The sequence below is a fragment of the Eubalaena glacialis genome, chromosome 7 (assembly GCF_028564815.1).
Source record: "Eubalaena glacialis isolate mEubGla1 chromosome 7, mEubGla1.1.hap2.+ XY, whole genome shotgun sequence".
Taxonomy (NCBI): Eukaryota; Metazoa; Chordata; class Mammalia; order Artiodactyla; family Balaenidae; genus Eubalaena; species Eubalaena glacialis.
Genome location: NC_083722.1, coordinates 42,489,157 through 42,514,952, shown reverse-complemented (window position 1 = coordinate 42,514,952; position 25,796 = coordinate 42,489,157). Strand labels below are relative to the sequence as shown.

The window sequence follows — 25,796 nt, the reverse complement described above, 5'->3', positions numbered from 1 at the left end:
TTATTACATCTATTGCTTCTATTGATAGTTTTTTCCCTTGGTTATTGGTCACATTTTTCTGCTACATGTCTCAAAATGTTTAAATGCATGCTGGATACTTTGCCATAATAATTACAGTTGTCCCTTGGTATCTGTGGGGGATTGGTTCCAGGAGACCCCTCTCTCCCTGCACCAAAATCCACAGATGCTCAAGTCTGCCAACTAAAAACTGACACCTGACATCTGCCTCTACAAGGATGAAGTCATTAGCCACTTCAGTCTCTGAGCTTCAACACACCTGAAAGGAGCTCAGGGTGGAGATCAGGAATGAAGCACCCTGTGCTCTGGGAAAAACTGGCAGAACAGACCTTCAGATAATTAGATATTTTCAGAAGAAGATTTTATGAGCCCAAATTCTTGCATCTTCTCATATCTAGAAAAGCACTAAAATCCTGAACGGAGACATATGCTCCTTGTGACTAGCAGTAACCTTCATGAAACTAACAGCAACCTTCTGCAAAAATGTGTGCTTGATTACATGTATTCCCCCATCACCAAAATCATATATATACAGACCTCTATCCTATCTCTTCCGAGCAGTTCTTCGGAGCTATCTGAGATGCTGTCTCCTGAGCTATAGTCCCTATTTTGCCCCAAATAAAACTTAACTCACAACCCTCACATTGTGCAATTTTTTTAGCTGACAAGTCCCTTATATAAAATGGCATAATATTTGCATATAACCTACACACATCCTCTCGTATGCTTTAAACCATCTCCAGGTTACTTATAATGCCTAATGCAATGTAAATGTTATGTAAATAGTTGTAAATGCAATGTAAGTGGTATGTAAATAGTTGCCCGTGTACAGCAAATACAAGTTTTGCTTTTTGGAACTTTCTGGAACTTTAAAAATATTTTTGATCCACAGTTGGTTGAATCTGTGGATGCAGAACCCTCAGATATGGAGGGCGGACTACATAGAGATTGACACTGAGATTATTTTCCAAAGAAGGTTAGCCTTCTCCTAGAGAGATATGGTAAGGGACTAATCCCCTCAATTTAGTAAAGAACTGAGTAGGATCAGGGCTAGAGAAAAGTTTTGGTTAAACTTAATTGTACCTGGTTTCAAATATTTCAGGGCTGTACCTACCATGTGTGTGTTTCAGGCTCTCTTTAGGCTTCTCCTACCCCGGGTTTGGCAATGCTGTAGATGATTTCACTCTGCCATCCCCCCACCCTTAACTACTCACATTATTCTGCATTCAGAAATATCCCAGGAAGCTCAAATAATATATTCTCTTTCACATATCATAAATGTTAACTATTGAACACTAATTTTATTGACTATCTCAAGCTATTTTAATAAGGAAAATGATATTTAAGAAAGCTCAGTTCAAATACAAAGAAACATCATTCTGCTCAAAAGCATAACACCTCCATATGTCAACAAGACAAATACGAATGGTGACCACATACTTGGGTGACTGATTTTTGTGAGCGCCTTGTGGAGAAATCTAATTAACAAGAGTCACTTGAGTGAACACATGCCCTAATATTTAGTGTTTTATAAGTTATAATATGCCCTCTAATGCATACATTCAAGTTCAAATTCTATGATGAATATCATTACCTAAACTTTATTTCTGGAGGAAAAAAGGTATATAATATAAGGACCTGGGATAATTTTCTTTATTGTAACTGACGGTCTGGCCCATCACGTTCCCAGGGAAGTGGGCCTGAGGGACCCCCGACTGTGGGTAGCTCCCACCCAACTTCGTTTCACGCTGGTGGCCACCTGATTTGAGGTAATACATTCCAATCTTCTTCAAACTTTCTTATGTATAACTTTCTATTATTTTTTAGACTAGATATTAGTTTTTTCTCAGTAAAGAATCATGTGTATGCTATAGTTGGCAAAAACAAAAACAAAACTATATATATATATTTGATACTAACATTACAAAAGCATCACCCATAGCAAAAATAATGTAAGAATACAAAGTTGATTGACACATATGAGAGAACTCTAATCACTTCTTTAATTTTAATATAGGTGATAATAGAACAAAAGTTATTCTGTTGATTCTCAATTTGAAAAAAAAATACTGATTCATCTGTTACAATTTGAAATAAGAGGAGTTGAAAAATATTACTATAATATAAATGATTATAATGAATTTTCTGTTGGAGGAAATACCAGTATTACAAATGATATTACAGTGACTTAGGATATGACTAAATAATACAAAGCTGGGAATACGGACACAGATGATTCTAAAATACTCACTTCACAGTAGAAATTTAATTGGAAAGTATTACATACCCAAAATTTTTCTTTCCGCCCCTGTGCTCCTCTCAGTGTGCCCCATCTAAAAACAACAATAAAAAATATTGACATGGTTAAAAATGTTTGAGTTGCATCTTGATAAAATTCAAATTATTATCAGAATTGTATCTTTTCTTTTCTCTTTGCCTCACTGTGTTTTATTATTGAACTGTCATCATTGCCTACAGAAATGTGCATGTATCATTTTCTTTTTAACCAAAACTTCATTGACTTGTTCAGAATATACTCATCTATGTCCAAATGGCTTGAAATCAAACTCATTGACCAAAGGATATAAGTCTTAGGGCAGCTGGGATGCAGGGGTTTTAAAGTACTTAAAGATGCCTCCCCTCTTCATATCTCACCTTCTGAAACTCTGCTAAAAATCTCCAAGACTACTTATAAAAAACATAATGTAAATAAAGATAACTGTTGTAGAAAAGAGCATTTATGTAAAAATATTCATATGCATATATTATTCTAGAAAATGGTTGTATGCCTAATGTGGCATTTCTATATATACATGTACATATAGAAATCAAATTCTATATTCTCAGTACTGAGCCAGTCTCAATGTGGCAGGTAACAGTTCATAAAATATACAGACCTACAATACCTCGTTTTTTTTCTCTTGACTAAACCCAGTGACATAGATGTTACTAACATGTTCTATTTACTAACGAAATATCAAGACCTGTCCAAGATCACAGAGTGCTGTTGAGCCAGGACTCCAAATCTCATGTTCTTAATATGCAATATTGCTTCTGTTATAAATATACAGTCCCCAACTACAGTGTGTCCTGAATGACATCAGTTTTATGTGGAGAAAGTATATTGACCACCACTTTCATGCACTTTGGTGAATTATGAGAAAATAATCCTGCCCACATCAATTCATTCCTAATACACCAAATCTCAACGTCAGAGTGGTATGCCATTGTACAAAAGAACATTCTGGAAGAGGTACAAATGTGTTGTTCAAATATTTTCAACATGTCCATTTGCCAGAAAGCTGTTTTTCATAGCGTATAAAATAGAATGATGGCACCACAGCATAGAAGTATTGCTTAAAGATGACAGGTTTATTGTAAGGATCTTGGGACATTCAAAAGAGTATGCAATAATGAATGCATTTGGATCCTTTGGAACGAGAGTGAGGGAAGAAAAAAGTGATTTGGGAAGTAGGAAAACACTAAAGAACAATTTTTCTTTATTTTGTTCCTGATGGAGACTAGGACTGGTAATTGCACTGATTGCCATGTCTTTTTTAGTTATCTGATGCACAGAGCAGTGGACTGAAACACTTTATGGTTTCAAATATTCTAGGTGCTTTAACAGTAAGTTCAAACTGGTTCAGTTTTCAAAATCATTTTGCAGTTTTGTAATTGTACCTACCTCTTTGTAACTTTTCTAAAAAAGCTATCACCATTGAAAAAATTTACCAATCATACTATGTGCCCCCAAATCTTCTAAGGTCATTGTGTACTTCAAGCAGTGATCATATCTGAAACCTTGAGTTGCTCATTTTTCACTCATGGCTATTATGACAATTTCAGGAAGCCTGTACCACTCAAGCAAACTTCCTTTCAGGCAGTCTGAACACTAGTTACTTTAGCTCTTTACATGAAATACAAAATATCAATACAAGACTAAATCAGAAGAATTTAAGGAATCTTATGACTCCAAAACAATACAGGCAAGAGAGGATCCCCATATCTGAGATCCCACTAGACATGGTGAGAAGTTGAGATCCGTCTTGCTTGAGGCACTAAGGAGCCTCATAAGAAAGAACTCCCGATCAAGAAAGAGGTATTCAGACATGACAAGCTCAATCCAGTAATTAAGCCCTCATCAAAAGCGAGGAAGAGCCATTGAGAGTATGATTTGTTCCCTGCCACTCAGATGCATCCAAACTTAGCTCCACACTGAACTCAGCTAAGTTTGGAGTTGGGGAAGAAGCAAGTCAGACTTGTTATTAAAACCTGATAGAGCTATTTCACTAAAAACCGTATATTCCATAAAACACTTTAATGATAATCAAATAGATGGTAATATCAAAAGTGGATAAAGGTTTCTTTCCCACTTTGTAAGATATTTCTAACTTCCTGGGCTCCACTGCATTGAGAATGGTGCATGGGAAGATAAAGTAGTATAACAGAGGGAATTGGAAGACATACAGGCAAAATACACTCTGAAGTAAGTATTGCATTTATTATTAAGTCTATTTTAGATAACACTAGGCACTCTCAGAAATACTGAGACATTGTTTTGGGGCATGAAGATCCACAACTGCATATGGGGTTAAGATTTACCAAAATGATGACTACACATAATTCCATTAACAGCAGATCAAAGACTAACTACAGTGGACCCTTGAACAATATGGGTTTGAACTGTGTGGGTCCACTTATACAGGGGTTTCTTTAACTAAATACATACTACAGTACTATAGGGTCTGCAGTTGGTTGAATCTGTGGATGAGGACTATGGGTGCTGAGGGTGGGCTATAAAGTTACATGCAGGATTCCAAATGTGTGGGGTCTGTGCCCCTAACCCCAGCATTGTTCAAGGGTCAACTGTAATTCTAAGGAAACATTTCCTCACAAAGGAGGAGAGGCACTTCAGAATGTAGTTGTATAATTTTTCTTATTGTAGTATTATCAAATAAGTTAAAAGTGGACTAAACTACTTTATTTTGGAGATATCTAGGAAATACAAACTATCACTTTTGTTCAAATGGCCATATTTTTCATGTTCCTATATATTTTGTTATGATTATCTAAATAATATTTTTAATGATATAATAGCATTACTATCTTGCAAATCTATCAACTCTTTGGAGTTGCTATAAATTTCTTTTCAAGAAGTATTGCTGTTTATTATAACCTTAAGATGCATTATTTTGAGCACCATTTTTAACCCAGGGAGAATGCCAGCATTACAATTATTATAAACATTCTCAAAATGGACAGAAAAAGTTAATAAAGGCTTCAAATAAAGGTGAGGGAGGAAAAGGAAAATAAGTCTGCTGAAACTGATAGTTTCAGGGGCTTGGATGCTTGTGGAAAAAATTATAAACAAAGGATGTTGACCTTTATGCAAAATTCAGTTGGAAAGAAAATACCACAGCTCATCACAGAAGCTAATGTTCAGTTCCCCTATGTTACAACCTCTGTGTCAAACGACAAGCAAGTTTCATCCATCAGAGGGTCTAATGTTTGCACTGTGACCTTCAGCTATCTTTTGTTTCCTCTATCTTCTGTAGATTCTTCCTCGGATGGTAATCAAATATCCCATAAAGTCGCAAAGGGGTGTTGTAGAAAAATAGGTGAGTGGGTTATTTTCTAAACACCCCAGGTTCTGAAAGACTGGGAAAAAATCACTTCACCCCAGGTAATTTTTCATTGGTTTAACAGTGAATTCATATAATTAAAACCTTTATCCAAACAAAGATAAATGTTAACTAGTACAAAACAAGAAGACTACTATTATTCATTTACAGAGAGAGTCCCTCTATTTTTGACCTATGAAGGGCATTTTTCCCATATATATACTTTCCTGAATTGTGGTACTGGACTTTTCCCATTGTACCAACAGGTTGAAAATTTTAGAAATATGTTTATATTTTCACAAATATCTTCTTGTCAGGCAGTGGGTGTCTTTGAGGACATGAGGATTTTCATTACAGTCATACTTGCTCTAAGCCTATGTACACACTTAGTTCCTTCCATTATACCTCTTCATTTAGGACTATTCAAAAACATTTGTTTAGAAGAACCAGAACCTTAGCCGTTTTCTGCCGAGATTGTTTCCTTAACCTTGTTCATCTAAAACAACTGTACAGGGACTTCCCTGGTGGCGCAGTGGTTAAGAATCCGTCTGCCAATGCAGGGGACACGGGTTCAATCTCTGGTTCCGGAAAGATCCCACATGCCGCAGAGCAACTAAGCCCGTGCGCGTGCGCCACAACTACTGAGCCTGTGCTCTAGAGCCTGTGCTCTGCAAAAGAGAAGCCACCGCAACGAAGAGTAGACCCCGCTCGCAGCAACTAGAGAAAGCCCACGCACAGCAACGAAGACCCAACACAGCCAAAAATAATTAATTAATTAATTAATTAAAAAAAATAAAACTACTGTACTATAGGTTCACCAGCTGGAGAGACCTTAATAGCAGCTGTTCTTGCCTCGAGGGATTCAACTGCCTATGAACTTATACTATTCTTTTCATTTTTTCTACCTCATTAAATTAAATAATTTCCACTATTTGTTAAGACCCATTAATGCCTCTTTTTCCTTACAATTTAGTGACTCCTGGGGAAATGCTGGTATTGGAAAACTCCAGGCAGCTCGCAGCTCATTACCGTATTACCTGATGATGCCTGAGGAGAGATGGTTCCTACACTGGGTCTATTGCTACATCTCTCACTTCAAGCACATGATCACTTAAGCTCTTCCTTCTGGATTATTCTTATATGCTCATTTTTAGGTAGTTCTGGAAACACTACTCTTTTGCATAATATTAAAAGTTTTTCTTGGAGATACCATAAATTCTGCAAAGTAAACATTAAAGAATGATGTAAGATTTTGTATGGCTAAGGTTATTCCCTTTGAAAAGGATGTTGTTCTTTTCAGACAACGGTGCTAAACAATACTAGACTTCTTAAAACCCTATTTTAAGCTCTGCCTAGATAGTAAAATCATTGAAACTGAATAAGCACTTTGTATAAGACTTTAAATGATAATTTTTTTTCTCTTCCTTGGTTTTGGTTGATTTTGCCACTGAGGTCAATTTAGACAATGTGGTCGTATTAGATATGGTAAATAAGAGAAAAGTGAATATACAATTTTCTTAAAGTAATATTGATATTCCTATAAGTATCCCTTTTAATAATGAAAGTACAGCATCTCTTGTGTACTTCATCCATTTATTTCTGCCTTTATTCAGCAAACTACTCTTTAGTACAAAGAAAATGTATCTTCTGCCTTCAAGAAGCTGATAATGTAATGGGAATGACGTTGGGAAATAAAAACACAAACAAGTATAAAAATAATTTGAATTCTATAATTGCTACCTTTATAAAAGCATGTTTCACAATTTTTCTATGAGTTACAGATGAGGAAATTAACTGTGGAGGGCAAAGACAACTCCCTTCACAGAGTGGAGTAGAAATTCTTCGGGTGGAAATGGGAGTGTAGAATTGTAGGTACAGTAAGTGCAAGGTCACAAGAGAGCCATGAAAACCTCATCTCAGCCTATTCTTAGAGCAGCACTTGGTTCAGTGTGACTGGAGAACAGAGGTGGGAGTGGCTGGAAATAAAGTTAGAAAAGCAGATTTGGCTCAGCCCGTAAAGAGCACTCAAGGCTACCAAGCTTGGCATTTATAAAGTGGTGATAAAGAGTCATCCACATATGGGATGTGACATGATCCAGATAGTTTTTCACAGAGACAACTCTGGTGTTAGCATGGGAATAGATTCCAAGGGAGAGGAGATTGAAAGCTTAAGATGAATATTTTCATTAAAGCAAGACATAATGAAATGCTGAATAAGAATGTAAGCTCTCTCAAGCAAATGTTGATTCTTTTAACAGCTGTGTCTCCAACATCTGGGATAGTGACTATCACACAGGCAACCCTCCATAGATATTTTTTGAGCAAGTACACTGGCAGTGGGAATGAAAAGGAGGGCACAGATTTGAGAGCTATTTTGGAGATAAAAGGGAGGAATTTATTGGCTAATTTATTTTGACTGAAAGGAAGAAGAAGGAGTCAAGGTTAACTGCAGGATTTCAAGGTTGAATGAGTAGGGAGGTACATCAAATGTGGCAAATCTTGGGGTACACTTCACACTATAGAGAGATGTGTTCCTGATGACCAGGTTGATTGATCATCGCCAAGACTGTAATTACAGAGTTGTTTCATCTTCTTTTGAGTGGTTCTGCATATAAACCTTTAAATTCATGGATTTTCAGGGTTTCTGACAGGTAAACCACTGAAAGAACCAAGGAAAGCTGATAATTAGAAATAATTGTGAAAGAGACTTTCTGCAGAGTGAGGAATTCTTCTGTGACAAGAACAATTGTTTTCTAACTCACATGTCAAGATCATATTTGCTTAGGAATCAACTTCTTTAAAGCAGATCTCACCTCCAGCTAAGAGTTTGGAGTTACAAGAAGAAAAACAATTCTTTTATATTGATGGTATGTATATTACACTGTAGCCCAATCATCTAGATCAAAATGTTGCAATGCTTCTGGTGATCTGTTACTTCTGGGGTCACAGCATGTACCGAATAGACTGACAAGAGGAATTCAAACTCATGTTTTCTGGGCAGACCAATTCCGTATTAGTGAATATAGATCCAGACAGATAAAAAGCAAAGTTTCTAAACAGTGGACATGTAAAGAAACTTGATGCAGTACAGACAACTAGAACAGGAAATTTTGGAGGAAAACAGGGAACAGATACATAAGAGAGCCTGATATGAAACTCCAACCCTTCTTATTAAGGAAATGAAAGTCAGATAGGATACAAGTATAAAGAAACCACCAGATGAGTTTCAAGTCAATAACAATGATATGACTACTCTGGATATAGGACTTCACTTCTAAAGGTGAGACAGCAGATAGATGATTAGGTCCCTTTAACACAAAGATTTGAAAGATAACTGCAGTAATAATGAAGCAGAGATACACAGGCTTTTTTGGTCTTATGAGTGTTCTAGCAGAGACACTTAGTAACTTTATTCAAAAAAATACTCAGGCTTGGTGAGTGTGGCAGTGTTGAATATAACAAGAGCCATCACAAAGTGCTAATTAATGCTAGATCAGAGATGAATGAAAATAGACAGCATGGCAAAGCAAAATAAAATGAGGGTCTTACCCATTCCCCTTCACTTTCTACTGAAACAAAATGTACATTAAGCCAGGGTGCACTGAATCTAAGACTGGGTACTTTTATTGATGCATTCTGCCAAGGAGGTACAAACTTTATCATTCATTGAAGAAGTAGATGGAGATTTCTGAAAGATAACTATTTTGTATGAAAATGTCAGAGAAGATTGTGTGTATTGTGCACTCCTCATTTAATTAATCATCCAAACAACACTGTTTATTGAACTGCTGACATATTGCTTACACTACCCTCTCTTAATATTTCAGGAAGCAAAAAGATTGCTGAGTATACTATCACATTTAATTTGACCTATAAAAAGGATTAAGGAGGAAATTGATGACAAGGTTGTACCCAGTTTATGCTCTGGTCAGAATGATCTGCTGTGAAACTGGGAGAAGTATCCCAGAATATGTGTTAAGATGTCCACACCATGTGAAGTGTACTGGGGAGAGATTGCAGGACCAAAACTATCCATCATCATCAATGACAAAGAACTAGGGTAATATCTAATGATGACACACCATGAGGGAAAACTTCAGCCCTTTGATGTTAGGAATAGAAATGTCTTTCTATTTTCTTATAAAATCTTAGCACTGAAAGGAGACTTCAGGGGTTGGAGTATATGACTCACAGGCTAAATCTGGCCCACAGCCTGTTTGTTTGTTATTTTTTTTTAATTGAAGTATAGTTGATTTACAATGTTGTGTTAGTTTCAGATGTACAGCAAAGTGACTCAGTTATGGAACAGTCAAGCTCATTCTTCTACATATTATCTATACCTACAAATGGCAGAGTTGAATAGTCAAGACCATACAGTTCCCCAAATTAATCTGACTCTAATCCAATTTCTTTGCTTCATAGATAAGGCAACTAAAGCCCCAAGAGGTTAAGTAACAGTTCAAAATTGTATGGTAAGTGACTAAATTGCCACTAGTATCTAAGGAGCAACCTATAACATTAGCAACAAAAAGTAGGACCAGGAGAAGGCAGAAATGGATGGAGTCATTTCCAGCTGTGAAGAGGAAGGGCATGATCAGCCTTGAGTAATTTGCAGAAGATACCAAGAAGAAAGGGGCACACCTGAGAGAAGAGAAAGAGATAATGCCAGGGTTTACCTTTTGTGTCTTCATAGAGGAGTCATGAAAGGTTTGGAAGGGGAAGGATTGTAGGCAACCATAGAAAGATAAAGCTGGTGATGGTTAACAAGATGGACTAAAATGAAAAAGTGTGGGGCAGGCAGAACAGCTTGGTCATGATAACAATATTCCAATCAGGGTTGCATTCATCACATCCAACCAACTCGTTTATATCCAAAAATGTAATGAACCTAATGATTAGAATCATGGGGATGGAAAAGAATAATATTTGATACATTTATTTTGAGGATCAAAGTAAATCAAATTTGTCACTTAGTGTCACAAATAGTACTCATTCATCATCTGTGAAATTTATTTTTTCTGCAACCTTTCCCCTTTTAGTGTAAAATAGACTTGGCCCTACCTTCTCTTTGGTCATATTGAAGGAGTCCGTCATATCCTACATGTTTCTGTTCAGAGAAGACATTATAAATCGCCATAACAAAACATGCCTTTTAAGAAAATCTTCCAGTTCATTCATTCATCAGAATTGTCCTGTAGATTATGTTTTCTGGAGCGTAAGATAAAATCCTGATCCTAGATTCCAACATGGTAAGCTTGTATTATATACTTCCTAAAAACATGCTGTGATTATCCTGAAAGTGCTCTCTCTTTCAAGGGACAACCAATCCACACTTCTTCCTGACAAAAGAAGTCAGAAGCCACTCTACTTCCTATTCCCGATGTCCCCCCAACACCACCACACGTCAGGAAATTCACAAGCATACGCTTTACCTAACCTCCATTGTAAATTCTATCATATTTGAAATTTTAAGGACAACACCTACCACAGAAGGTATTCGCTTTTAAAACAGAATCACCAAAAATAATGTATTAAGCTGAATTTCAAAGATAACCCTGTACCAGGGACTAGTAAAGCTCCATCACACAGGCCCCCCAAATCTTAAGTATCCACAGACATTAAAACTCATCTTAGTAAGAAAATAAAGTATACTTTCCCAATAACTGAAAGCCATACTTTTTGATATTATTACTAATAACAGTAAATATTTATTGAATGCTTCCATATATCAAGCATACAAGTACTGTGTGTGCATGATCCCATTTATTCCTCACAAGCATCATTTTATCCCCAGGTTACAAAAGGCTAAACACATCTCAGTAAATGGCAGCAAGAGCTTTTTGATATAGACTGTCTGACTTCAACACACATACTCGTAACACTGTGTTGTGTCCCAGGGGTCTACTAAACAAGATTAGTATTGAAGTGGCTTGAGCTTAGCATCGATTCTGCAACTAGACAGCATGGGAATCTCTGGAAAATCTCTATCACTATACCCTCTTCTTCTACATTAGGTTATTGGGTAGATAAAATCTGGGTCCTTTACAGATCTTAGATGGATAAGATATTTTAAGTTTGAAAAGTAGTATATTCTTTAATCAATTTAATTAAATTATCCTTTTAATACTTCTTTTATTTTTAATAGTATTTACTACTAAAATACCTCAACCTGGTAATGAAAGTGAAATAAAATAACAGTTTAGCAGTCAAATAGCTTCGTATTTAAAAGTTGCATTTAAGAAAGATATAGAAATCTTAGGATATAGGGAAGAGAAAAAAAGTTTTATAAAAATGAAATCCTTGAAAAATAGCATTTCTCTAAAGAAAAATAAGTGCAGGGTACTTAATAATAGTCTTTAAAAAGTAAGAAAGTTTATGTTATCTTCTTTATAAATAAAATATTCACATTCCAATTAAGTTGCTCTGAGTTTGTTTTAATCTCATTAGGAAAATAACTAGATAAATATTGAAAAAATGAGAGCAATGCAGCAATGTGAATACCATGTGATATTAAAATAAAGTGGTAGAAATTGAATGATAGACTGTGTGTATTTTGAACAGGGCACTCAGAGTCAAACCATAATAAATTTATGTAAGAATTTAATAAGCTATAAAAAAAATGCATTTCAAAGAGTAAGGAAGGAATGGATTATTCATTATGTGGTCTTGGTGCTTTTAGCTCAGAGTCTGGAGGAAAAAATTAGATCATCACCACACATCATCACCCATATATCTTCCAGGTAGCTCTTCGACTTAATTACTTTAGAAATAGAACTTTAAAAATTTAGAATAAAAGTTAAAGTATTGCCCAGGTCAAAACCATTAAAAATAAATTTATGAAGCCAACAATAAACTGGGGTTTAGTCTTAAAAATGAAGACTCTGTTAGAAAAGCGAATAAAGGGCAAGATTAATGAGTTCACAGTAGAGGAAATGCAAAGGCTTAATTAACATGCTAGTAACCTTTACTCCAGGGTCATCTCCTACTCTAGTCCTGATTGTACGTCCTCTAATGCACCTGCACGCTCTTAGGTGAGGTTCCCCTCCTCTATGCTCTCTAACACTTTGATTCCATCTGTGCAAAGCCAATGCACTGACATTACATGGGTTTTTTTGTTTGTTTGTTTGTTTTTGTTTGTTTTAATTCTTGTAGATCAGTCAAGATGGCAGAGGAGAGAGACCTTGAGCTCACCTCCTCTCACATTGTATGTTTACAGGGCTGTTCTCACTACTAGATCAAAAACACTTCCAGGCCAGGCCAGTGTATGAACATGGTTTCCCAGAGCTCAGGTCTGCCACAATGTGTCAGGGGAAGAAAGATTACTTTTCCTTTTTGAATGTTATTCAGTTTGTGCTACTAGCTTTATAGCAGAAACTGTACAGTGGATCTAGTCTATTGAAATCCCATTTCTATTATTTGATGACAGTTTCTACTCTCAGATTTACCCACATCTCAAAGTAGAATGACCCAGAACTAGGAGACTGAACTGAACTGAACATCACAGAATAGGGGGCAGAGAAATGCCACCTGGACACTTGGAACTTTCACTGTAAACCAAACAATGTTGTTGCAAAGGCATATAAATTCATACAGAGATGATGGAGGACAGGGGGCGAGGACAAACCCAGAGATGCTGAAGCAGTCAGACCAGGTGAAGCCCCAGGACAGGTTAGTAAGTTATCATTACTAGCAGAATACCCTGAGACTGGGCTACCTCTTAGTCTCAGTTTTCACTGGATTCCTCCTTGCTCTACACTCAACCCATTTACCCTTTCCAATTTCTTAAGTAGGTCATATTCTCTCTCACTGTGAGACTGTCCATTTGCTGCTCACTTTTCCTGGGCCATGCTCTTCTCTTGCCATGTACCTTTAATAATTCCTACCTGCTTTACTCACCTCCACGGCAGGTGCTACCTCTTCCCACAAGTCTTCTCTGGCCCCAGAATTGGAGTTATGTGCCTTTCTATATGACTCACACCCTCACTACTCAATTTAAATTCCTAACCTATTTCCATCTCCACGCTTAAGACACTGTGCATCAGCACTGTTTGCTCCTCTCTCTCTCGCTCTGTCTCCTTCTTTGCCTCTCTTCTCTCTCTCTCTCTTTCTCTCTCCCTTTCTATCTCTCTCTCCCACTTGCTTGAAAACAGGAGCAGGATATTTTTGGTATTCTTAATGTCTAGCACACTACCTGACTGACGCATATTACATACCGAAAAAAAAGTTTCTTATTGAAAAATTAGGCAAAGGTCTTTATGTACAGATTAAAGATGTGTAGTCAAAGCAAGTGAGAATAGAAATTTTAGATAGGAAAAAAAGGATATAGTTATTTTTACCCTAAGGACACTTTTACTAAAAGAAAAAATACAGCAGTTTCTTGAGAAAACCTAGGTGATAAATAAACATTGAGTGAATCTTGACACTGGACCTTCCTTGTTCCTATATATATATATGTGTGTGTGTGTATGTATATGTTATAGATATAATATTTATATAGAAATGTAGTATGGTTAAAATAGTTATTTTGAAGTCAGAAGAACTTAAAAAGTTTTCTAAAACACTGTCTCTTATTTCTAGTAAAATGGAATAATAATTCCCATCTTATAAGATTTTTTGAACAGGAGGATTGTGTGACAGTGCTACTTCAGTGATTATGGATATAGTTGGTACCAAATGCATTTATTAATTGATTCAATCTTGTAAAGCAGTAATTCTTAGAATTTCCCAATGAAGATTCTCTAAAAACTGAACACAATCACAGAGGGAGATGCAGATCAAGTCAGCTCTCCACAAACTCAAATTTGTGTCTCTGTTTTTTTTTTTTTTTTCTTTAAAATTTTTGCAAATTTGGAATTCTGCTCCAAACTATAGCTCTATTTGTTCTCATGTTATAATGTCACTGCCAAATCTTTTATACTTCCCAGCCTCATTTGCAGCTGGGTAGAGGCATGTGAATGAGTTTTAGCCAAATGAATGTGAAAGGACTGGTAAGTGCCATTTCTGAGTCAAGGCTTTAAAAAAAGTTAATTTAAGAAGCCCTCCTCATGCTCTTCTTCATTTTCCAGAGGCAGAATAAAATCAAAACATGTGAACCTAAGAGACTGCAGAGCAACAAGGTAGAAAGAGCTTGGAGTCCCTGAAACCACATGGAAGAAAATGACCCCAAATCTAGGATCTCCCATCTTGAACTAGTATATGAATAAGAAGTAAACTTTTATTAAGATATTTGAATTATTAAATATTTTGAGTTTATTTATTGCAGCAGCTAGTGTTATTCAAAGCAGTGCACCCCAAGATCCAAATTAAATGTTTTTGCATTGCCTATACTAATTATCACATATTTATTTTCATTTTCTAAATAAGTGTAGTTGAAAGGTTCATTCTACTGTCTTGGACTTCACCATGCATTAAAAACCTCTAATTAAAACTTCTGCTTAGAACTTATCAATTTGTGAAGGGTTAAACATAACATAGCATGAAATTTCAGGCTTACCATTCAGTGGTTATTCAGAAAAGAAGAAGGAAAAAAAGATGAATGGGGAAAAACAAGGGGTGGCCCCAATAAAGCTATGTTAAATAATTTGTAATCTCACTAAATAATGATTTATGCTCCTGGAGTCCTTGCTGTTTATATGTTTAGACAATATGGGGGAAATATATGAGAAATTGAACTCAAACATTATTTTTTAAATTTTTATTGAAATATAGTTGATTTACAATGTTGTGTTAGTACAGTAAAGTGATTCAGTTGCACACACATATATAAATATATAAATTCTTTTTTTACATTATTCAAACCAAATTTAATAAGTAGAAAAACCAGAATGTGAAACTCATTCTAATCTTTTTTGTTTAACATTATTTCACTACAATACATGAAGAACAAAAGCAAACAAGAGAAATAAAAAACCTACAAGCAAACAAAATCAGATAATATTTATAAAAAAAAAGTACAATATTCACAGTTGTAAGTCATTTTCCTGATTTTATGCTACTTACTAGTAACTAAGAAGAGCTATGATTGATTTTGTATCAGTTTTTGACAAACTGTGTGCCTAGAGTGGCCACTTATTTTTATAAATAAAGTTTTACTGGGACTTGGCCACATCTAATTCATTTACTTATTATCTGTGGCTTCTCTGGAGTTCTAATGACAGAGTTTATCTGCAGCAGGAATTTATGCCTTGCCAAGCCTAAAATATTTTTTTAAATTTTTATTGGTGTATTGATTTACCATGTTGTGTTAGTTTCAGGTGTACAGCAAAGTGAATCAATTATACATATACATATATCCACTCTTCTTTTTTTTTTTAGATTCTTTTCCCACATAGGCCATTACAGAGAATGCTGTACATATACAGCAGGTTCTTATTAATTATCTATTTTATATATGGTAATGTGTATATGTCAGTCCCAATCTCCCAATTTATCCCTCCTTCCCGTCCCCTGGTAACCATAAGTTTGTTTTCTGCATTTGTAACTCTACTTCTATTTTGTAAATAAGTTCATTTGTACCCTTTTTTTAGATTCCACATATAAGTGATATCATATGATATTTGTCTGTGTCTGACTTACTTCACTCAGTATGGCAATCTCTAGGTTCATTTGTTGCTGAAGATGGCATTATTTTGTTCTTTTTTATGGCTAATATTCCTTTGTATATATGTACCACATCATCTTTATCTATTCCTCTGTTGATGGCCACTTATATATATTCTTTTTTTAATTCTCTTCCATCATAGGTTATTACAAGACAAAGCATTATTTTTATAGTCTCTTGGGGGCAACTATCTTTAAATGGATAGATAGATAGATGATAGATAGATAGATATAGATAGATAGATGATATATAGACAGACAGGTATCAAACATTTAGGATCTAAAAGCAGACAATGAATACTACAAGATAATTAGGCACTAACATATAAAATTATGACTTAGTCACTCTCTACCACTGTATTCATAATCTGTAAAATATTACCTCATTATTACATGATGACTTTTCTCTCATAAACAATAAAAAGATTAAAAATCTAAAAGGTAAGAAAAATAAGTTAGACAATCATAAAAATCATGGAGATTAGAATCACCATGGTCTCTAGTCCAGTGATTTTTCTATTTTCTTTGAATCCATCAACTCTCTCTTTTCATCAGGTTTATTAAGCTTTCACCATCTTCGCAACACTTAGGTCAATACTCATACCCTAAACCCCTTGTTTTTCTGACTCCTCATTGCACCCATCTGGAAAACTGTCCATCTTGGATGAACTCAACTACCCACTTCTCTTTGCATCCACCCAAGTGGCTGACTACAACTGAAGAAAGCACATACAAGAGGGCAGAATGGTACCATTAGCAACACGAGGCAATTCCTGTAGGTAGGTTCCTGGGGCAACTCCCTCACCTAAACATCCAGAGGACGATTGCAAACCACCTCTACTCTCAAATTTCTGATCATGTGTCCTCCCACCACCTCTTCCCTCTACAGATAACCTTACCTCCTGCTTCCTGGAGATTAAAAAAAAGAAGCAATCTGATAGGAATTTTCCTCAACCTACCACTACCTTAAATGCTAAAAGTTTCATTTAACCTCCTCTCTTCCTTCTCTCCTGATAAAATAGACTTGTAACTCAGTCTTTCTCTAAGACCAATGTCTTCACAGACTCTGGATCCCAACCTTACAGTTTCCCAGTTTTCTCGAAATCTTACACTAGCCACTTTGGGGATGAATTGGGAGATTGGGATTGACATATATACACTAATATGTATAAAATAGATAACTAATAAGAACCTGCTGTATAAAAAAATAGATAAATAAAATTTAAAAATAAATAAATAAAAATAAAAATAAAAAAAAAACCTCACTGGACTCTCCTTCTTTTTGTAGACTCATCATTTTCTAGCCAGTCATGAAATACTGGATTTTCCCATGGCTTAACCTCAATCAGTCTTTCATTTTTTCTTATTCTGTTCAGTACCATCCATCTTCAACCCTTGTCTCTACTATGACCTTGAGATCAGTATATCTACCTGTCTTCTCTGACATCTATCTGCATTTTTATGTCTCAAAGACATCTTGAAATTACCAGACCCAATAGTGAATGCCTTCTCCACTTTGTTGTCCACCTCGATTCCAAATCCATATCCCTTCTTCCAGCTTTTCTCTTTAAATATTTCTTGATCCACCCATATCTCCCCAACTCTTTCACTATCTTACCAGCTCCAGGCTGTTGTCTTTTACTAGAATTACCACCATTTGCCTTTTATATCACATTCTTTATAGTTAAAGCAATCTTTTAAAAAATACAAAGAAAGATCATGACACTTTCCTATTTAAATCTCTTCAGTGACTTCCCTTTGCTCTTAAGATCCTTAATGAAATACTTAACATCCTTGACTAAATTCTGTAAACTGGTCTACACGTCCTTGCCTTCCAAGATTCAGCAAACACAGCATTCATATAGTGTTTTGTATCCTTCTGACCACAGGGCCTTTACACAAGCTGCTTCCTTTGCCTGCTGCTAAACAACCTATAAATCTCAGCTCATACTTTTCTTCCTCAAGGACATTTGTTGGATCCTCAAGTCTAGATCAAGTACTTTTTTTCTTTTATTTATTTATTTATATTTATTTGGTTGCACCAGGTCTTAGTTGCGTTAGGCGGGCTCCTTAGTTGCAGCACATGGGCTCCTTGGTTGTGGCATGTGAACTCAGTTGCCGCATGCATGTGGGATCTAGTTTCCTGACCAGGGATCAAACCTGGGTCCCCTGCATTGGGAGCGCAGAGTCTTATCCACTGCACCACCAGGGAAGTCCCTAGATCAAGTATTAAACATCCTCTTACCACTTTCTACCCTGCCTTTATGAAATGTGGCATAACTTTACATTTTTGTGTGTTTTGGGTTAATATCTAGTTGCACTGTGACAGCAAGGACTTTTTTTTTTCCTCATCATGCCTACTACTCAGCACAGCACCAGGAACAACATGGGTTTTCTTTTAATATTTGTTGAATATATAGAAAACAGAAATATATAATTCATTCTATCTGTGCCCAATTTTAAGTCACAATGGATTTGCATCACAGTTTACAGAAATCTCTGACTTGAATTCTTAATGATTAACTCAAACCAAATAAATGTCTTCACAGTCATTTATTGGAAGCATGCCCAATTTCTATCACTTTGCAACATTTTAAATTTATTTTGGGGTGTTCAGTTTAATTTAAAAAACTGCAATTCTCATTAACAATCTACTTGAAAACATTTTTGTTATTCTTTCCTCTGTTCTTCTCAGACTGTTTTAATGTTTACTTTCCTTTTGGCCTCCATTTCCCAGTTGTTTGTCTTCTCTCTCTCTGAGTCACTACTCAATATTTATGCATTAAAAATTTGATATTGTTGACACCAGACACACACACTCAACAAACTTTAGCACCAAAACTCTGGCCTTTTATAAAATACAATTGTATTTGCCTAACAGCTATATGTCAATTTGTAGAATATAAATTTGATGAAGATCAGGATCTGTGTCTATTTTGTTTCCTGATGTATCCCTAGCTTCTAAAACAACATCTGGAAGATAGAGGTACTCAATAAATGTTTGCTGAATAAATAAACTTTCACATAAAATGTTATTGAATGATGGCAAAAATATGTCCTAAAATGATTTTATTGTTCTCTTCTGTAAAGATATACTCTATCCTCAATAAAATTCTGTCATACAAGCAGGATTGACAGTGATTTATCCCCATTATTTCCCTTAATTTTCTAAAATGTCTGACTGCTAGTTTTTTTTTTTTTTTTTCCATTTAAGTCGTAGTGGTGATTCCTGGAATCATATGCAAAAGTAAATGGCTTTAATGCACTGCTTTATAAACTTCCGAGTGAGGGTTTCAAGAAAGCTCAGAACCTTTGGTGGACAGGGACATAAGATGAACTGCAATGTATAAAGAGATGTGGAATAGAACCATAACATAAAGAACATTGGCCACGATGAAAATCTTATATATCATGTGACACTCTTTTTTCCCCACATTTTAGCATCTCGAAAATTGAAATCAATCTAACAATCAATGGATTTGTTTAGTATAATTGGTAATATTTTATTCTTATTATTGGTATATAAAATAATGCCATGTTTCAAAACATCTGGCATTTTTAATTCAATTAAATGCTTTTATGACTTCAGTATCCATAACGGGGGTAGACAGAGGTTGTGGAAAGAGAAGAGAGAGGAGTGAACTAAAATTATGAGGAACAAAGAAAGGCATTACAAATGTTTATCTACCTATCATTATTCTGTGTTTTATATATGTAAAGCCCTATATGTATGGAAATATATGCCAGAAGCAGTTGTGAATGTCTCTACCTTATTCCCTAAACTCCTTAAGTGTAGGACTATGTATTAATCCTCCTTGTATTCCCCAGTGATGAGCATTCAATAGAAGTTTAAATTTATTTGTTCAAATAAGTTAAATCTAATAGCTTTGCCTTTAACAGAATGGACAGCAAATAGAATTTGTTGCGATAAATTTGTAAAGTACTTCTATGAAGTACATTAAGCTCTCCGATAAGGAACATTAACTTACTTGGGCTATTTGATTCCTCTCTAATTCACTGATGCATTAATTTTCTGAATACAGTAATTACCAAATCAGGAATTACTAATAGAGAAATGAATTAAAATTTACTGCTCCAGGGCATTTAACAATGCCTAGGGGACCTAAAATATTTCTGAAAAATAAATAAATTCTCCAGAAGTTGCTTGCCTACTAGTAGAATTAGCCTTGTTAATTATCACACATGTGAGGTAAATTTATAAATGTCTCAATCTTCTAGGAGTTTATAAAAGTGAACACATTACTGCAACTGACACACTGTACACAGAAAATATACAAGCAGTGCAGAGTGATTAAATAGAAACACATTCATATCTTGTTCAACCTCAGCATGAATAACTTTAGAAGTAGAATGAAGAAAACATGACCGGCATGTTTAAATACATGATAGAGATGATAAAGGATCAGTTCTGATAAATCAAGGAAGGCACCACATCAATGTTGCCATTTCCAGAGTTCTCTGAATGATAGGAAAAATTATTTCAATCACCAAGTGTGTGGGAAAAATTTTTTCCAAATCATGGATATTACTAGAGAAAACAAAAATTGATAATGAAACATACATAGGAAGGAGAGGTTTAGAAGAAATAGGACTTTCAAACTGAAGGGAAACAGAACTCAGGCGGAACTGAATTCCCAGTTCCAGTGGCAGTATAAAGGCATTTTTATTCCATTTGCCTTCCTGAAAAGTCACTGAACAGCTAAGAAGGGGAAAACAAAATAAAATAAAACAAGTTTTAAAACCTCAGTAGTACCTTCCTTCTATCTTAGTAAACCAGGCAAACAACCACAATCCACCCCCCCCCCAAAAAAAACAACTTTGAGGAATAATGGGAAAAAACACATTTTGTTCTGTATCAAAGCAAAAGTAGATTCTGAAAACAAGACTCACCACAACACTCTCCCTCCCCCTCTAGACCTGAATAGGAATTTTTTCCCTTTAAAAGTATGTAAGACAATCCAGAACTACTCCCTGAAGCTGTTTACAACAAGGGCCATGAGCAAGGCTAGGTGATCAGACTGTCAGTCCCTCCCCATCCCACCCTGAGGGCATCAGCTGAAGAAGAAGTCACACTGGGAGCCCACTGGGCTGCCCAAGTCTTGGCCAAGCCACCAGGGGCAATGGTTGAAAGATGAAGGTGAAGCAAAAAGGAAAGGCAAAGGGTAGCACATGGCAGCAAAGACCGCTGGAGGGCATTTATTGTGAGTCCCACAAAACTCTCTGGGCTGAGAAATAGGGGCAGAGTTGATCAGATGAGCATGGGTCCAAGAATTACAAACCAATCGAAGCTGAGCAGCTGCCTCATTGAAAGATGAGTATCAGGCTAGAACTAGTATAGAGTATGCTAAAACAAATTCATTATTTGAAAAGAAAAAGCATGAGGTTTATGAAGGACCAGCATTGTATGCTTTGGCTACTTCAGCCAATAAGATAGACACCTGCTCTCACGGAGCTTCCTTCTAGTAAGGGAGACAAACAATACACAATCATCAAAAGCTAATTAAATTAGTATGTTAGAAAGCGATCATTGTTATGGAAACAATTTTAAATAAATCAGGTGAGGGGGATCAGAGGTGCTGAAGCAGAGGGCAGGTGGCAGTATTAAATAGGACAGTCAGGGATGCCACGTTGAGAAGATGAGATCTGTGCAAAGACTAGATGGAGACACAGACACTAAGGAATCAGATGTCTGATAAAGGAGCAGTGTAGGCACAGGGAAAGACTCTGGGTGTGGGTGTCTGAAACATAATGGAGCAGGAGATCAGGAAGAACAAGGTACAGGTGAACAGAAATTGAGATCAGATCACTTTCTAACTTTCTATTGTAGGGTTCTGAGCAAAGGAGTGATGAAATCTGATTAATGCTCTAAAAGAACACACGGATTTCTCTGTTGAGAATAGACTGTCCAGGGCAAACTTAAATGCAAGAGGAGCTGTTAGAAGCTTTTCCAGTAACCCATGTACAAAATGATGGGTAATGGTGGTTCAGGCAAGGGTGGAGATAATTTAGATGGTGAAAAGTGGTTAGATTCTGGATATAAGTTAAAAGAACCAGCGGAGTTTCTGACATCTTAAAAGTGAGTGGCAAGGAGAATAGAGGATGATTCTAAGGTTTCCAGTGAGAGCACATGGAAGGATGATATGGTCATCAGCTAAGAAGGAGACGGTAGATGCTGTGTAGCAAGTGTAAGGGGAGAGATCAGGGGTTCCGTTTTGGAAGCACTGAATGTGAGCCATCCATTAGGTACCCAGGTGGAGGTGTCCAGGAGGCCGTGGAATGGATGAGTCTGGAGGTCAGGATCAGATCTGGGCTGGAGATATAAATTCAGCCAGTGTCAGGGTTCGATGGGACTCAAAGCCAGGATGAGCTCAGAGACCAATGACTTATTCAGGGAATAAGTGAGGGGAGAAGGGACTAAGACCTCAGTCTGGGGCTCTCCAGTATGAAGTATGGAAGTACAGAAAAAGGAAAAGGAAGAGCAAAGAACCTTGAAAAGTCACGGCAGTAAGGAAAATCCAGAAAGAGGGGACAAGTAGGTCTGTATTCTAACAGATGAATATAACAATGGGGACGTCGCTGAGAACCTTGACCCAGATATTGTTGTGAAGAGGAGGAAGGAAGTAAAAAAAGTGATTGGAGAGGTTTAAGAAAAAATGGGCAGAGAAGAAGTGAAGAAAGTGAGTACAGACGAGTCTCGCTAAGAATTTACTGTATGGAAAGAACATAAATGGAATGTAGAGGAAGTGAAGATGAGAGAAAGTTTTTTTGTTGTTTTGTTTTTCATAATATCTGAGAAATAATGGAACGTTTGTATGGTGGGAAAAATAAAATTGATTACAGAGAAGAAAACGGGAAAATTGCCTCTGAATATTCTTGAATATGGAGAGAGGTTGAGGTCTACACTATAGCAAGAGGGGTTTAGATAGGATCAGAGAAGGTTCAACTCCGTGAAAAGTGGGAAGAAAGGGAGGAGTACTTATGGGAAGAGTGTGTGATGCTGGGAGCTGTTTTCTGATTGCTTGAATTTCTTTGGTGAAATACAATGCAAGGTAAGAGCACAAGGTCAAATTATTGGTTATTCAAGATAAAAGGAGAAATTTTGAGATCATCACCTGAAGAGTGGGACAGTAAGCATTTCATCTGAAGTGGAATGAGACATGAGAAAGAGCTTGGAGACTAGGCAGCGTCAGAATGAGATTGAAAAAGTGGTCCCCAAAGACCACACTCTCTGAGTAGGGTCTATTTGTGAGATGACTTACTCTTGAAATGCAACCAAATTTTGAACCTCTTTCTTGCTCTTGCAGAGCTGAATGTATTTGACTCACAAATTTGATAAATTTCATTTCTACAATTCTCACATAAATATAAAAAATAATCTTACATCGAATGAAAGGTGACCCTACCGTCTCTTCTTGCTTAATCTCTACCATTTGTTATTCCATCCAAAACCTTCTCCCCAAATCGTGATACACCGTGGTTTTGTACCCTTTCCTCGATTATTCCATATGCAGAATCTATTCCAATAATCAATGTCCCTTGCCCATAGAACAGATTCTTAGGATGGATTCCCAAGTAAGTGAGAGACAGAATTACCTTTCCCAAAATATTGAGTTACTTTTTCACCAGACTTTAAAATACTGACTAACTAATGTCAATGCTTTTATAATTTTTAATTTGTATGAGAATCTCTCATACCAAGAGGAATTCCAGCACCTAAATGCACACTACATACTCTTATTTTCAGTTTTATTTTCCAAAAGCATTCAATGAAGATTTTTAAGAAAGTGACTTACCCAGTGAGTTTGACTGCATGTGTACGAAGCTTTCGATATTTTTCTGATTCTTCATTTGTGCTTGTAACATGTCTATATATCCCTGTCTTATAATTGAAGAAATCCTCATGGACTTGCATTATGGCTAAAATATAACACAACAGGATAAATGACACAGTTTTAAACTATTATCTTTAAACACTTCCAGAAATTTTCACAGAACAGTCAATGAGAAAATTGCCAGGGGTAGAATCTAAGAAGGAATTTTGCAATTCAGCCTAATTTTCTTTCCTACTTAATTGGCTGCAATATTTTCTTGTTCTCTTATAAAAATAACTTTTAGCTACTTAGAATATTACTTAAAGTCACATTATACATTTAGAATGCCATCTATTTTTTTAATAGATCTTTATTGGAGTATAATTGCTTCACAATACCGTGTTAGTTTCTGTTGCACAAAAAAGTGAATCAGCCATATACATATACATGTCCCCATATGCCCTCCCTCTAGACCCTCCCTCCCATCCTCCCTATCCCACCCCTCTAAGTCATGGCAAAGCACTGAGCTGATCTCCCTGTGCTATGCTGCTACTTCCCACCAGCCAACTATTTTATATTTGGTAGTGTATATATGTCGATGCTACTCTCACTTCACCCCAGCTTTGCCCTCCCACCCCATGTCATCAAGTCCATTCTCTATGTCTACCTCTTTGTCCCTGTCCTGAAACTAGGTTCATCAGTACCATTTTTTTTTTTTTAGATTCCATATATATGCATTAGCATACGGTATTCATTTTTCTCTTTCTGACTTACTTCACTTTGTATGACAGACTCTAGGTCCATCTACCTCACTACAAATAACTCAGTTTCATTTCTTTTTATGGCTGAGTAATATTCCTTTGTATATATGTGCCACATCTTTCTCATCCATTCATCTGTTGATGGACGTCTAGGTTGGCTCCATGTCTTGGCCATTGTAAATAGTGCTGCAATGAACATTGTGGTGCATGTCTCCTTTTGAATTATGGTTTTCTCAGGGTATATACCCAGCAGTGAGATTGCTGGTCATATGGTAGTTCTGTTTTTAGTTTTTTAAGGAACCCCCATATTGTTTTCCATAGTGGTTGTATCAATTTACATTCCCACTAACAGTGTAGGAGGGTTCCCTTTTCACCACACTCATTCCAGCATTTATTCTTTCTAGTTTTTTTGATAATGGCCATTCTGACTGGTGTGAGATGATATCTCATTTTAGTTTTGATTTGCATTTCTCTAATAATTAGTGATGCTGAGCATCTTTTCATGTGCCTCATGGCCATCTGTATGTCTTCCTTGGTGAAATGTCTATGTAAGTCTTCTGCCCACTTTTTAACTGGATTGTTTGGTTTTTTGATATTGAGCTCCATGAGCTGTTTGTATATTTTGGAGATTAATCCTTTGTCAGTTGCCTCATTTGCAAATATTTTCTCCCATTCTGAGGGTTGTCTTTTTGTCTTGTTTATGGTTTCCTTTGCTGTGCAAAAGCTTTTAAGTTTAATTAAGTTCCATTTGTTTATTTTTGTTTTTATTTCCGTTACTCTAGGAGGTGGGTCAAAAAAGATCTTGCTGTGGTTTATGTCAAAGAGTGTTTTTCCTATGTTTTCTTCTAAAAGTTTTATAGTGTCTGATCTTACATTTAAGTCTTAATCCATTTGGAGTTTATTTTTGTGTATGGTGTTAGGTAGTGTTCTAATTTCATTCTTTTTCATGTAGCTGTCCAGTTTTC

General features: G+C 36.1%; 1 protein-coding gene across 2 annotated transcripts in view; it reads right to left on the bottom strand.

Annotated features, from left to right (window-relative positions):
- Positions 1-25,796, bottom strand: part of TINAG (tubulointerstitial nephritis antigen) — an 85,182-nt gene that overhangs the window by 13,087 nt on the left and 46,299 nt on the right. For both annotated transcript variants that reach the window (XM_061195173.1, XM_061195174.1), the window contains exons 9-10: positions 24,053-24,176; positions 2,306-2,351 (exon numbers count right to left, since the gene is read on the bottom strand). In XM_061195173.1, the coding sequence (XP_061051156.1) occupies positions 2,306-2,351; positions 24,053-24,176 (170 nt within the window). The remainder of the gene's footprint in view (positions 1-2,305; positions 2,352-24,052; positions 24,177-25,796) is intronic.